At 30.0% G+C, this 16521-nt stretch overlaps 1 protein-coding gene across 1 annotated transcript in view; it reads right to left on the bottom strand.

Annotated features, from left to right (window-relative positions):
* Positions 1–519: 519 nt before the first annotated feature.
* The window catches only part of LOC102607529 (probable disease resistance protein At5g63020), a 155549-nt gene continuing 139547 nt past the window's right edge, over positions 520–16521 (bottom strand). Inside the window, exon 3 of the mRNA XM_052444839.1 lies at positions 520–2222. Within this exon, the coding sequence (XP_052300799.1) occupies positions 919–2222 (1304 nt within the window). The 3' untranslated portion in view covers positions 520–918. The remainder of the gene's footprint in view (positions 2223–16521) is intronic.

Genomic DNA, 16521 nt, shown 5'->3' with positions numbered 1-16521 from the left:
ATATGTTGATATAATTTTCACTTGTATAATAAATAATCTATTATATCTTTAATAATTTTATTAAAATTATTATTTAAATTTAAATTTATTATATATTATTAACTTTTGTTTTATAGTTACAATTTTTTTTTACAACAATTATAACTTAAAAACTACAACACTTCAATTCCAAACGCACCTAATACACAGTGACAAAACAAATATCCTGCAACTATCAATCCAAAGCATGTAACTTTTTCAAACTGACAAGTTTGCCCTCCAAAGGGACATATTGCTTTTTTTTTTTTAGAATATCTTTTACTTGCATCTCTTCTAAATTAATCATTATCTCTATTTTCAAAGTTTACTTCAACTCTGAAGTATGTTTCACTTCTAAAATATTGGCCCAAAATAGGGCAAAATTTTAGCATAACACTCAACACCCAATAGCAGCAATTTTTAGTATGAAGGTATAATTGACCATAGAAAATAAAAACTTCAGAAAAGGAATTAATCAAGAATATAACTTGCTGAATTAACTTCCACTTGATTTTCTGTAAAGAGGGCTACTATATTTAATATTTTCTCGGCTAATTACATCTTTTTACCGCAAATTTGCGAGCATTTATTTAATTCAAATGTTCTTCTCGTTCGTCTTTTGACAGGAAACTAAATCACTAAGAAAATATAAATAAAGCATCAATTTAAAAAGGCAGAGCAGAATTTGACAACCAAAAGTCAAAAGCTAGAGTATCACTCCGACAAAAAAAAAAAAAGGCAGTGCCGGCAAATTTATAAAGCATTAATTCCATATAATTCAATGTTTAATTGTGATTTGCAGGAGAAATTAAAAAAAAAAAGGAAAAGGAAAGGAAAAGAAACTTAAATAAAAACAGAGAATAAAAGACCACACCAGAAATCAAATTTTGCAACCACCACTCAGGAATAAGGCTGGAAACAGGAACGAAAAGCAATTTGAGTGGCTTCATCCTCCCATTCAAGGCAGTTCCACCAGTGTGCTTCTCCGCGAATAACAAATTTACGCTCTTCTGCACAGCTGGAATCGAGTGGAAGCTTTTTAAGTTGATCACACCCATTTACCACCATTTCTTTCAGATAAGTGAAAGGCAATGGCTTCCAGTAGATGCTCTTCAAAGCCAGCAAATACGATAGGTCAAGATTTTGGAGATTTTCGAAAGGGCTTAGATGTCCCATCATCTCAGGAACCTCAGCAAATTTTCCAACGCTGATTATTTCTTCCAAAGCATCGCAATCGCCTAGCGAAATAGACTTGAGGTTTGGAGCAAAAACGAGGAATGTCAAATCTTTCAATTTATGGCACGAAACCATAGTAACACGACGAAGGCTGCGGAAAACAAAAGGTTCCCGCCTTTTTTGTGCTATCTCTGTGTAATCAATCTTCAACTCTTCCAACCCCCTACAATCATGAATCTGTAATTCATTGAGGTGCTTTAGATCTGCGAAAGCCGTAGCATCAATAAAATACTTTGTACCTCTGAACCCGAAGAGGAGAAGAGATCGAATACAACTTTTTAACTTATTTGAGCTCAAAAGAATTTGGAGAGCATGATAACTTCCCAAGGTCAACTCCAATACCTCTAAATATTTCAAACCGAGCAATTCCTGTATCAAAACTTCACCCCCACCAAATAAAACGCTGTCTTCTGATGCTTCATGAAAACGATCATAGCCAGTAGCGAACATTCTCAACACACGTACCCTTGAAAGATTTGATATTAGTTGCCGTGGAATTTTATTTAACACATCTGTCCACCTCAAATTCAGACATTTCAGATTTACCAACAACTTTAACTCTTCTGGTAACTCCTCTATGCTGCTATGTGAAATATCGAGAAGTTCTAGTGAACCCAACTTTGACATCCCCAAAGGTAATTTCAAAACGTTGAAATACCCAATGTTTGATATCTTCAAAACTTTGAGAGAAGGCATAAATTGGAAGTAGCCACCCGCGATCATCATTAACTCTCTATTAAAGTCAAGAAATAAAGTGAGGAGATGAGGGCATGTAGGAACCTCTGACAGAACTTTAATTTGGTTTTGCATCAATGACAATCTTCTCACATTTTCCCATCCTTTAACATCCGGTGCCTCCTTTAATCCAGCACCTGCACAAACCAAAAAGTTTATCTTCTCCTTCTCAGTTTCACAAGCTATCCATAGAGCCATATCACGAACAACGTCATGCATTTTTACTTTATCATCTTCTATCTCTTCTAGTAAACACGTATGAACAAGAGTGCCCACAATGTAGTATCCTCGGTTTTCTGCACCAAACCTGTTAGATTCCTCTAAGAATCCCTCACCAATCCAACAATCAATCAAGTCCCATTTAAGAATGCCATAATCTTCAGGATATAAACAACAATATAAGAAACAAGATCTAATCGTCTCATTCGGCAAACTATCATAACTGAATTTTAAAACAGGATACACCTCTTTTCCCAAACCTGGAAACTCTGAAGCTGATCTTCCTAACTCTTCAATTGCATGTCTCCACTCCTCGGCTGTCTTTTTGCTGGCCATAGCTCGACCAATAGTAACAAGTGCGAGCGGCAAACCACCACACTTCTTGGCCACGGTTTGGGCTAGCTCAGCGATATCATGATCACTCTTAAGAGTTTCTTCTCCTACTTTTTCTTGAAACAGTTCCCAAGCATCCTTTTCTGATAAGCATGCCACTTCGAACGTCCTGTGAGCTTCCATGCTACCACAAACATCGAAGAAACGGGTTGTGAATACGACTTTTGAGGTAGTATTTTTTGGTCCGGGAAGTGGAACGCCCACTTTTGTTAAATCAAGCCGCTCCCATATATCATCTAACAACAATACAATTCTCTTCTCTCTTAAACTCCGGAAGATGTCGAGAGCTTTCTCCTCTACACTTTTACTCTTCCATGAATCATCAACCAAACCTATCCTTTTCCCAATATCTTCTTGAATTTTTTCGAGTCGCGGGTCTTTTGAAACTACTACCCAAATCACAAAATCAAAGTTGGTTCGACTCTCGAGAAATTTATTGTTGATATGGATCAATAGTGTAGTTTTACCAACACCGCCCATACCATATAGGCCAATGATTCCCGCTGATTCTTCTATAAGACATCTCCAGACTTGTTCAAGTTGTGATTGCAAGCCTACTAGTGTTCGCTCAGTAGGTCTTTCATCTGCTACAGACTCTGGAGCTCTGTCAGCCACCACCTCAAAAACTCCTTCGGCGATTAAAGTCTCCACATCTCGTAGCTTTTTAGCCACTTGTTTCCCGAACTTGTAGCTTGACGTGCAGTTCGTAGAACAGTAGCCTCCAACACATAATTTGTCAATTTCTTGAGAGCCGTCTCTGATAAGTTCATCAGCTTCAATTTTAACAGCTTCCACCCTGGAAACCCACACTTGCACTCGGTCCAGCCTTCTCAATTGTTGCCGTTCAGTAGCGACAACCCTCATAATCACTTCGTTCTTTGCTGCGATCAGATTTCCCATTTTAGTCTCCAAGGCTACAAGATTATCTTGGAGGTTGCTTATGTACGCTGCTTTTCCAAGAAAGCAATCCAAGCAACGATTGAAAAAAGCACCATCGCATGTGATCTGAAAAATGCTACACATCTTTGGATTTTGTTAAGAAAGAAAATTGGTTGAGTTTGATAAACTCGAGCTGCTGTAATTGCCTGTGGAAGAGAAATTTTAGTAATGGCCTATGTCCGTTATACCGGAAAATTTTTTAAAAGATTTAGGCACGTCCGATTCGGGACCCACTGTAATTGCCCTTAGACAAAGAGCATCGCACGTTCACACTTGCAAAACACGAGCCACTAACTTTTGAAGGAAAAACAGGTAGTAATTATCATTTAGCCTTTTACCCACTGCCCCCGAAGATAAAACTAACACTGAATAATGATTAATGACCCGATTGTAATTACCAAAAACTAGTTTTTGAAAAATAATAAAACAAGAATTTGAAAAAGCCTAATCGTCTACCCCACCTGTATTCAAAAGAATCCACTTTAAAACCATTTTAAATTGTAGTTTAATAAAAGAATCCAACTGGTTGTTTTGTCACTTATGCTTTTGTGGAATATGATCTCGCTTTTTCTTGTTAGGATTAATTTGTAATAAAATATAAGGAAGGCCGCTAACGTTAAAAGTAAAAGAAAACTTTTCTGACCAACGTTACAAGAGGAAGGGCTAATCATGATAATTGTAAAAGACTAATATACCCACCGAAATTTCTTCTCTGTTCATTTTTAATTGAGATATTGTTATTTAAATCAATAATATTAAATAAAGTTTCACCACCGTGGTTTTTATATATCTATATATATATATATATAAAGATGAGACTAGGGGAGGTGCTGTGCCATTACTATTTTTTTATTTTCTTACATAGATAATAAAGTTAGGACTAGATGAGATGATATGATATCACTATTTTTCATCTTCTTGCATTCTCTATTATCTAATAAATTGGTTGATATTAAAAAAATAATTATATTGCAAAATTTTAAAAATAAAAATAATTATTAGATTACAAAAGATTACATATCTCTTCCTCTTTCTATTTAAATTCAATAATATGTAACAATTAATAATAGTTAATTATAAGTCTTGAAACATTCATTTATTTTATTATGCCAACAATTAAACTTTAGTGGCTTAAATAAATCAATTAATTAATATAGGAAGGAAGGTTCCTTCATCTTCCCTCAACAATACCATTAGGGCCTAATTTTAATATCATAATCTCATATTTAATTATGCAACATTTTGTTTAGTGTCTTTTGCCTTCTTCAAACTCTATAAATATTAAGTAATTAAGATTTGTGGCATCATTATTTCTCATATTTTTATATTCTTTATTATCTAATATATTGGTTGAGATTAAAAAATAATTACATTACAAAATATTAAAAATAAAAAATAAATAGAAAATAATTATTAGATTACAAAAGATTACATGTCTCTTCCTCTTTCTATTTAAATTCAACAATATGTGACCATTAATGATAATTAATTATAAGTTTTGAAACATACATTTATTTTACTAAGCCAACAACTAAACTTTAGTAGCTTAAATGCATCAATTAATTAACTAGAAGAGGTGATGTGACATTACTATTTTTCATCTTCTTGTATTCTCTATTATCTAATAAATTGGTTGAGATTAAAAAAATAATTACATTACAAAATTTTAAAAATAAAAAATAATTATTAGATTACAAAAGATTACATGTCCTTTCCTCTGTTTATTTAAATTCAATAATATGTAACCATTAATAATAATTAATTATAAGTCTTGAAACATTCATTTATTTTATTATGCCAATAATTAAACTTTAGTGTTTTAAATACATCAATTAATTAATATAGAAAGGAAAGTTCCTTCATTTTCCCTCAACAATGTCATTAGGGCCTAATTGTAATGTCATAATCTCATATTTAATTATGCAACCTTTTGTTTAGTGTCTTTTGGCTTCTTTAAACTCTATAAACATTAAGTATTTAAGATTTATTATGTTTGAGTTTTTTTTATTATTTAACTAACATCCTCTTTAGAAATGTTCTTGTGTTTTTATTTTTTGACTTTTTAAAATTTTAGTATTGTGTGCTTCATAGAGTACTATTTTCTTGGGTTGAACAATGATAAAGATAATTGGATGATAAAGGTTAGATTTTAGGATATGGGAGTCTGTTAATATCAAGAAGAATGGAGAATTGATTATTGTGAACATAATTTTTATTGATGAAAATATTGTGTACACATTAATATATATTTTTAAAGTTAACAAAAAAATGAACTTTCATAAATAATATTAGTTTTATAAAGTTGTGTCATCTTTAAAAAAATTAATTCATAATTTTTATCAGTTTCATCAAGTGCAAAGTAAGAAAAAAATTATATTAATTTTTTTTAAGTCGCGCGAAGCGCGGTTCTATTTCCTAGTATATATATAAAGCTGGGACTACAGGAGGTGATGTGGCATCACCATTTCTCATCTTCTTATATTCTCTATTATTTAATAAATTGGTTGCAATTAAAAAATAATTACATTACAAAGTATTAAAAATAGAAAATAATTATTAGATTGCAAAAGATTACATGTCTCTTCATCTTTCTATTAAATTCAACAATATGTAACCATTAATAATAATTAATTATAAGTCTTGAAACATTCATTTATTTTATTAAGCCAACAACTAAACTTTAGTGGCTTAAAATACATAAACTAATTATTAAATGAAGGAAGGTTCCTTCATCTTCTCTCACCAATGGCATTAGAGTATAATTTTAATGCAATAATCTCATATTTAATTATTCAACATTTTGTTTTGTGTCTTTTGACTTCTTAAAACTCTTTAAACATTAAGTATTTAATATTTGTTATGTTTGAGTTTTTTTTAAATATTTAACCAATATCCTCTTTAAAAATATCCTCATGATTTTATTTTTGACTTATTTAAAGTTTTTGTATTGTGTGCTTCATGAAGTACTATTTTCTTCATGAGTTGAACAATGATAAAGATAGTTAGATGATAAGGATTATGTTTTTTAGGATGTGGGAGTCTGTTAATACTAAAAAGAATGGATAATTGATTAGTGTGAACATAATTTTTATTGATGAAAAGGTTGTATAAAAAATTCATTCTCCCCTTATTTTCTCTTTTTTTTCCCAATTGTTTTACGCTTAATGTAGCATGTTTTTCTTTTTTATAGGACATTCTAATGCATGCAACAACTAAGAAAAATTTAGTGACAAGGTTTAGGCACATGTTGAGTGATGGTTCTTTGTATAGTGTCAAGAATTTGAAAGTTGTTTCAACTACAGGCGAGTACAGACTACTTTCAAATCAGTATAAAATTAATTTTCTTGCTTATAACTTCACTTAAGAGTTTAGAAGAAGGAACTGTTAAGATTTCGATTAATAGATTTCAATTCATATCTCTGAATTTGATTGATATACGTGTGAATGATAATACAATCCTCTCAGATATTATTTTTAAATTATTAATGTTCGTTAATCTTTAAGTGTATATTAGAAATTATTGATCCTTATGTTTTAACATATTTATATTATTTTTTCATAATATTACAGACGTTGTCAGAAGTTTATGTAGTGTGGGTGATATTGAGATCGTTGGAACTAGTTAGAAAAAAAAGATATATAAAAGTTCTAACAGATTAGCAAGTTGAGTATAACTTGGAACTTATCAACAACTACAAAAGGTATAAGGTATGTACACTTACACTATACATATTAATATATATTTTAAAAGTTAACAAAAAAAATAATTATTTCATAAATGACATTAGTTTTATGAGGCTGTCTCATCTTAAAAAAAATAATTCATAATTTTTTATCAATTTCATCAAATGCAAAGTGAGAAAAAATAATAATACTAATTTTTTTTTCTCAAACCGCGCGAAGCGCGGTTCTATTTCCTAATATATATAAAAGGAAAATAACAATTACATCTTAAATATTTAGAGATTTAAGAGAACGGTAATGTAAATTTCTAAATTTTTAATAGTAGACACTATTTTTTAATTATAATATCTTTTGAATAATAATTAAAAAGATTGACTTTAAAATTTGTTAATAAATATAAAACAATATAAATAATTCTAGTAATGACCTCTGTTAGTTTTACTGGAAAAAATTTAAACAGATTTAGGCACGTCCTATTCGGGACCAACTTTAATTCTCTTTAGAAAAAGAGCATCGCACTTGTTGTCAGCACTTGTAGTTTAATATATTTGACAAATTAGCTTACAAGTGCACTAACACCACAAACAATAGAGATATTCGATTCTGGACTACTTTAATAAGAGAGCCTAATCATCTAACGCACTACTACTTAAATATTCAAACTTTAATTTGTTGTTTAATAAACGATTCCACTTTAATTTGTAGCTTAATAAAAAAATCCAGCTGGTTGTTTGCTTTTGTGGATCGTACTCCTTTGTGGAATATTACGATTTGCTTTTGTGGAATATTAAGCTGCAACAAATTTCATAACCAAATCCTTTTTGTAGTTGTTACTGCTTATCTAATTAAAATAAATTGTATAAATTTAAAATAATTTATTTTTTATAATTTTTATTGATTAAATATTTTTGTAATTAATTTTATATTATAATGTAAAATATGTGAAATTTAAGCCAAGATTAACATTCAAAAGTTCATCACCTAAAAAATTTTTTTAATTCGTGTGTAGAGTAATAATAAGATTGCAAAAGACACGAAAAATATCACAATAATATTTTGAGTTTAACAATAAAAAAATTAAATGAAAAATTAGAAGTGTATTAAAGAAGAAAAAGGATATTTCGGAAATAAAATAACTATAACTCAAAAAGGAGATTTATGAGAAGATTTCTATTACCACTAATCGCGTACATCATTCAGCTCACTATTTTACTGCTAAAATCAATTTGCACAGAGACTTTGTTAATCATTGATATTTTTTATCCTTTTCTCCATCCTTATAATAATCATCATCTCTGTTCCCAGCTATAAAAAAAACCGATTTCTAAAGTTATAAAGAATATATGTTTATTTCTCTGTGTGCAATAATTCTAGCTAGGTAAAAGTGCAAAAGATTTGACTTTAACTGTATTCTAATAAATGAAAATATAATTATAAATAATTGTAGACTAATAATGGTTAAATAATCAAAGTATAAATAATATATTTATATCCACTGAAAATATTTATAAAAAAACTTTGGGTTAAATAATTCTTATAATTAATAAAACATATATAAAATATTAATAATATTAAAATTATTTTAAATTCAAAATAATTTAAATTTTTATAAATTTATTTTAATATTATGTCCCTATTTATTTGAAAAATTATATTAACTTAATAAAATATGTGTAGTAGATTGTAAAACATTAAAATGTTTTTTTATTGAAATTATTTAATATATATATATATATATATATATATATATATATATATTTGTCACATTTATTTTAATATTATATTTTTATTTACTGTAAAACTTTAAAATATATTTTTTTGAGTTAACACAGTGAAAGAATATTATTAATCAAAATAAGATATTAGTATCTCTTATTAAAATCTTAAAAATCTGCATGATTATTTTATTTCTCCGAAATTTAAATTTCATTGGATCCTATTTATTTTCAATTGATTGCAACTACCAATCCAAAGCATGTACTTTTTTAAACCTGATAAGTCTGCCCTGGAAAGGGGACAGATTGCTTTGTTTTGGAATATCTTTTGATTCCATCTCTTCTCCATTTTCAGTGTCTTACTTCTTAATTTTTTTTCTTTTTTCTTTTTTTACATGGTTTGATCATCTTGATATAATCCCATCTCTTCCATAATTTGTCTTAAATATATATTAAGGAGCTTACAGAAAAGCAACCCACACGCATGTGTAAAAATAAATAAAAAATAAAAATGTAACCAGAAAAAATGTAATGTTAAGAGCTAAAGTCTGTGAGATGACTCCTCCTTGAAATAAAATAAAAGCAGGGACACTTGCTTCGTCCTTTTTCATTTCACACATGAAAAGTAAATTTCATTTCATATTACTCCCTTATAGAATAATAATCTTTAAAATATTTCAAACTTCAAACTACTGTAAACACAACTTACGTCAATTTTATTAAGAAGAAAAAAAATTTATTGACATGCTCCATTTTAAATCGAGAGTAAATTAAAATTTATAATAATTTAAGAGATATTTTAAAGAGTAATGATACTGCCACAAACTCTTATACAAACTTATTTTGTACAAACTGATATGACATGATAAGATTGGTTGAATTAAATATCACTTGTCCCACATGATTTGTTTTTATTAATTTATATTTTCATTCAACCAATGAATTAATGTCACGTCAGTTTGTACAAAATAAGTTTGTACAAGAGTTTGTAGCTGTATCATTACTCTATTTTAAATATTGTTATTTCGAGAGAGAGAGAGAAACAATCTGAAATTTATAAATAGACCACTAGTCTTCAATAACTAAATAGATGGATGGACATAAAATGAATGGAATAGCTTGCCACCAATTGTCCTTAGTAGTAAGTGAATTCCCCGTATCACTCCGAAGCTTTTACAAAATTTTTGCCCGCGTACTTTTCCATATTATGACTGCAATTTTTTCATAATTGCAGGAGACAACTGAAATTGAATTCACATTGACCACAAAATATAAAATTGAAAAATTGATTCACATCACTGTCAAATAGAACGAGTAATACTTTGTGACCATAAAAAAATTAATAAACAAAAGGAAAAGCTAGCAAACTTTGTCAAGCAACAGTTAGCATGCAGTAACACCCGCAACAGAGACAAAGCCAAAGAAATGATAAAATGACAGGAAGGAAAAAATGAAAAAAAAAATCACAAAAAAAAGCAAGCGCCAAAGGTCATATTCAAACCCTGCCGATCTGCTCCGGCATCTCTCCATTCATTTTATATTATTTATATATTTGGGTGTAAGTTACATGAAACGGAATGAAAAAAAAAATGACATGTCTTAATCTTTGTATATCCCCTGTTTCACTTGGAAGATTGTGAATGATGACTTTTCACTAGTTGGCACTTGCAAGCTGCTGTAAAATTACTAAGGGGTCACCAATTTATAAGTATCCGAATAATTATTGGGGGAAACTTTGGTGTAACTATTGTATTGGGTTATAATTATATCTAATTATTAGATATTAATAAATCTCACTAATTTAAGTGCATCTAACGACTATATGCAATCGTAACATGATTTCATTTATTAAAGACGCAGGGCTACCAATTTATAAATATCGAAACAATTATTGAAGATTGTGCATGATGACTTTTCTCTGATTGGCATTAAATTTCCAAGGGACCACCAATTTATAAATGTCTGTACAATTTGAAAAATATTATACAATTTGTAGTTTAATAAAAGACCCTAATCGTCTTGTGACTTGTCTTTAATAAAAGAGCCTACCCCGCTTTTTTTTTTGAAAGGGAACCTACCCCACGTATATTCAAAAGATTCCAGTTTCATATATAGTTTATTAAAAAAAAGTCCATTTTAATTTGTAGTTTAATAAAAGAATCCAGCTGGTTGTTTTATCACTTTTGCTTTTGTGGAATATGATCTAGCTTTTTCTTGTTAGCATCAATTTGCAATAAAATATAGGAAAGACCGGTAACATTAATGATCCGTTTACGGGTACTAATATGGGTAAGGATTTATTTATTTAATTCGATTAGATGTGAATTAAATAAATTTAAGTTTGAAAAAATTAATTAATTTAATAAATGGATGAATTCGATTCGATTCGATTCGCTAATTAAACAAATTGCAGGTTAGAAGATTTTGATTCATTTATTTGTTTAAAATTCATTTAATAAACGAGTTATAAACGAATCAAATATAGGTCGATTCATTTAAAATTTGTTTAATTAAATTACTTTTTTATCCTTAAATTAATTTGGAAACTTTTTAAAATATGAAAACTAATATTGTAATTTTAAGCATAACACATAAAGCCAAAAGACCAACCCTAATTTTACACTTCACACGCACTTTTTGAAATACAAGTAACGCAACCCAAGAGGGGGATGAATTGGGTTTTTAAAATTAATGCAATACAATTCGCACAATAAAATCAATCTAACGCCTTAATGAAATGGAGAACAATAAATTCAAGCAAGCGTAAAAATAAAAGAGTTAGGGACCAGAAAAACAAACACGCGGATTTTTACGTGGTTCGACAATCCCTGCCTACGTCCACGCCTCCAAGCCAATCGAGCTCGAGAATTTCACTATCCAAGCCTCCCAAGGCTTCAAGTTTTTACAATTGACTTTCAAGGTGTCAATGAACCTTTACAACCAAGACATTATCTCCATAATCTCTTCACCCTAAGTGTTTTCCACACTTACACAGTCACAATTTGATAAGAAATGAAAATTACAACAAAAACTCTCTTTAAGAGTGGATATGCAACTAATATCTCAACAATGATTCAATCAATTATGATTTGCGTTTTGGAAGCTCAATATATGTTGTATAATCTTATATTTGCGTGCATTAGTCCTTAGAAAGAAGTTTGAGTTGAGTTTTTATAGTGAAAGCCCAAAAACTAGTCGTTATAGGCAAAATCCCGTGCTCAAGCGGTTAGCCGCTTGATTATCCGGCTAGCCGCTCAGGAACAGTAATATCACCGTTATTTTTGAATTTTGCTACAGTAATACTGTTCACTGAAACTACACTTTGACCTAAAACTTTCTATAATTATATTATGACCCAAAACGTCAGAAAAGTTTGCAAATAGATCTAATTTTAGAATTACTTAAGATTAGTTATCTTTCCAAAACTTTCTAAAATTATGATATAGCCCCAAAGATATTATTATTTTTCAAAGAGGTCCTTTTTAAATTTAGCATAATACCCATATTTTTTAAAGTTATCAAAATCTTTCACTTTAGTCCAAAAATTGAAAATATGAGATTTCCCTCAGGCGGCTAGCCGCTAGCGCTCAGGGGGTTAGCCGCTTCCTCTCTGTCCAACTTTGGATTTCAAGTGTCTAGATTACATTCGGGTCCTCAAACTTTCATAAATTATAATATGCCTCAAAACGTTTCAAACCTTTGCAAATAAGTCCAAATTTGAATTTCAAAATAATATTTATTAAACTCAAAGATTATAAATCTTAACATTTAAGTCCAATTTACTCAAATCCACAAAATACTTTACTTTTTAAAAATAAAACATTTTAGTTTATGAAAAATATTTAATTAATTAATCTCTTGAGCTTCTCAAATGCTAAATCATGCATCAATTAAATCATACCGGCTTTATAAGAATTTATCGCACTAATTTGTTCGTTGAGCTCTAGACTATTCTTGATGTCGCCGTTGTCCGTTGAGTGTCTTCAATCTTGATTTCATTTGATTCACTTGCATAAATATTATCCTTAAAAAACTAGTGAAAATGTGAAATACAATATTTATTAAATCACTTAATACATATATTTGTTATCATCAAAATTACATTATGTATAGCCCTTTAGGCTAACAATCTCCCCCTTTTTGATGATGACAAACATCTCATTTATTTTGACATTAAACTCCCCCTTAATACATGGCATATATAAATCAAAAACTTCCCCTGAATATTTGATTTATGATAATTTGAAAGCTCCCCCTTAATATTTCAAAAACATGCATAAATACTTGAAATACAAAAATATGTATTACATGTCTTCATATTCAAAATACATGACTTCTCCCCCTTCATCATCAAAATTACTAGAAATTCATCCGAAGATCGATAATATGTCAATGGTTAATCAAGAAACATATAATAACCAAACATCCAATTAACCATTAAATGATCATGAACCATTATGCCATCAAAAGAATGCTCAAAATGCGTATTATCCAAAATCATATTGTATGCTCCCCCTAAATATATGGCCAATTAAAAAATTTAACCAAAATAATATTATCCAAAAACATATCATATTTATCTCCCATTTCATAAAAAATAGAAAAATGCAATTTGAAGCAAGATCATAAAAAATGATTCAAGGAAGATATTACCAATTGTGTGCGAGTAAAAATTTCGGCAGAGTCTCCCCTTAAAAATGAACAAATCCTCAAATACACAATGTGATTAAAAACACTTCCATATGAACTTAAACAAGTAACACAAACCAACAACTCCATTAATTCATCAAGCAACACACATATAATCATCAATCATCAAAAGTACTATAAATCCATGTTTATACCAAAAAGAATATCTCAATGATTAATCAAGAAGCATATAAAAATTAAGCGTGCAATTAACTAAAGAGTCATATTCATTCTAAGAATTCAGAAAATATCATCCAAATATAAATTATCTTAATATTAAACAACCATCATCCGTAATCCACAATTAAAACAATTATGCATATGAAAATGTAGGTGCATATACCCAAAATGCACAAATTTAATTTTGTAAAATAATGAGTGAAATAGATGATTTTAAACCAATTATATTGATCCAAGAGATGATTTAAGATAATGGATGGTGTTGATTGGATCAAAAGTGGACTAAAAAGAGCTTAAATATGCAATTTCGGGTTTACAAAAATTGAGTGAAATGGATTTGTTTGAGCCAAGAAAATTGATCCTAGAGATGAATGAAGCTAATATATGATGTAGATTGGATCAAAAATGGGCTAAAGGAAGCTTGAAAATGTAGAGAGAGAAAGGGTAGAGTTAGGTTTTTTGATTTTGGGTTTTATGTGGAGAGTTGATGAAATGAAGTTTTGAGAACGAAAATTGAAGGAGTAATGGATGAATAATGATTTGGATGATTGATTTTAACAAGAAAGTGAGTGAAAAATGAAGAATTTTGAGAGAGAAATGGAGAGGTACTGTTCACGCGTGAGAGATGATGATGAAATGATGAAAAACAAATGAAGAAATCATGATGGAGAAGTGTTTAATGAAGATGAAATGCATGGGTATTAGTTTGAATGGTTGATTTGGGCATGAAAATAGATGAAAAAGGAAGAAAATGGAGGTGAAAATGGATGGGTTGCTCACGGTTTTGAGTGAGAGAGAAAGCATGTGCAGAAAATTAACAAAGGAAGAAGAAGAAGCAAAAAACAATTGCCACACCCGTGACCAAGCGGCTAGCCGCTTGCTCTCGGGTTGGGGGGACATTTCCAAGCGGCTAGCCTCCTGGTTGTTGTCCAGCTGTACCTTAGTTAATTTTCGGCCAATTTTAATTAATTTCGTGACCAGTTTGTGATCCCGAAACATCTCAAGAGCCAATTTAATGCATGATTCATGATTTTAAACATCCAAAAGATAGTTAATTCAAACAAATAATCCATCCAACAAGCATACAATCATGAAGCATATAAGCATTCAAAACTTAATAAAATGCAGAAATGTCAAATTCGGAATAAAAACTGTATTGATTGAGCCAGAAGTAATGTGCAAACTATATACCGTTGGAAAGATAATTAAGTTAGCTTTCCAATAAATTTTATAGAGCTGGATTTGGAGTTCTCTAGAAGGAGTTATGACCAATTCATTACAGCTTGTGCAGACTTGGGATTTTCAACGAATCCTTTGTTTTCCAAACAATTTTAATAGATTAAATAACATAACTAGAGATGTTAATGCGAAAATTTCATCATCTCAAGTTCATGCTGAATTTTTGAAAATTGTTCTTCGCAAAGGGGTTTTGTAAAAATATCGGCAAGTTGTTTTTCCGTAGAGATAAATTATAATGCAATATCATCTTTTTGAACATGATCTCTCAAGAAATGATGCCTAATCTCTATATGCTTGGTCCTAGAATGCTGAATGGGATTCTTTGAAAGATTTATGGTGCTAGTATTATCACACTTGATAGGAATTTTTTCAAGAACAATACCATAGTCTCTAAGTGTTTGTTTCATCCAAAGTGCTTGTGCACAACAACTTCCTGCGGCAATATATTCCGCCTCAGTAGTTGAGAGTGCCACAAAATTTTGTTTCTTACTAAACCATGAAACAAGTGAATGACCAAGAAAATGGCAAGTTTCACTAGTACTCTTTCTATCGACCTTGTGACCATTAAAATCGGCATCTAAATAACAAGTTAAATCTATATGAGTTCCTCTAGGATACCAAAGGCCAATATCTATGGTTCCACTTAAATAACGAAAAATTCTTTTAACAACAAGCAAATGAGATTCCTTGGGACATGATTGAAATCTTGCACACAAACATACACTAAACATGATATCGGGTCTACTTGCAGTTAAGTAAAGTAAGGATCCGATCATACCTCGATACTTTTTAATATCAACCTCTTTACCTCTCTCATCTTTATCAAGCTTGATTGTTGTACTCATTGGAGTATTCTTGGTATTTGATTCATCAATACCAAATCTCTTGAGCAAGTCTTTGACGTACTTAGCTTGGTTGATGAAAATCCCCTCATTGTTTTGTTTGATTTGAAGTCCAAGAAAATACTTCAATTCTCCCATCATGCTCATCTCAAATTCCTTACTCATACAAGAGGAAAATTCTTTGCACAAAGATTCATTAGTAGAACAAAAATAATATCATCAACATAAATTTGAACAACAAATATATTTTGATTTTTATTTTTAATAAAGAGGGTAGTATCCGCTCTTCCCATCAAAAAATCGTTATCCAACAAGAAATTTTTAAGTCTATCATACCATGCTCTAGGTGCTTGTTTTAATCCATACAATGCTTTTGATAACTTATACACATGATTTGAAAATTTCTCATTTTCGAAACCAGGAGGTTGTTTCACATAAACTTCCTCCATAATATAACTATTTAGGAAAGCACTCTTGATATCCATTTGAAACAAAATAAAATCTTTATGACATGCAAATGCTAACAACATCCTAATGGATTCTAATCTAGCTACAGGTGCAAATGTTTCATCGAAATCAATTCCTTCTTCTTGGTTGTATCCTTGAGCCACTAATCTAGCTTTATTTCTTAC

The sequence above is a fragment of the Citrus sinensis genome, chromosome 7 (assembly GCF_022201045.2).
Source record: "Citrus sinensis cultivar Valencia sweet orange chromosome 7, DVS_A1.0, whole genome shotgun sequence".
NCBI lineage: Eukaryota > Viridiplantae > Streptophyta > Magnoliopsida > Sapindales > Rutaceae > Citrus > Citrus sinensis.
This window is presented reverse-complemented; position numbering and strand designations above follow the sequence as displayed.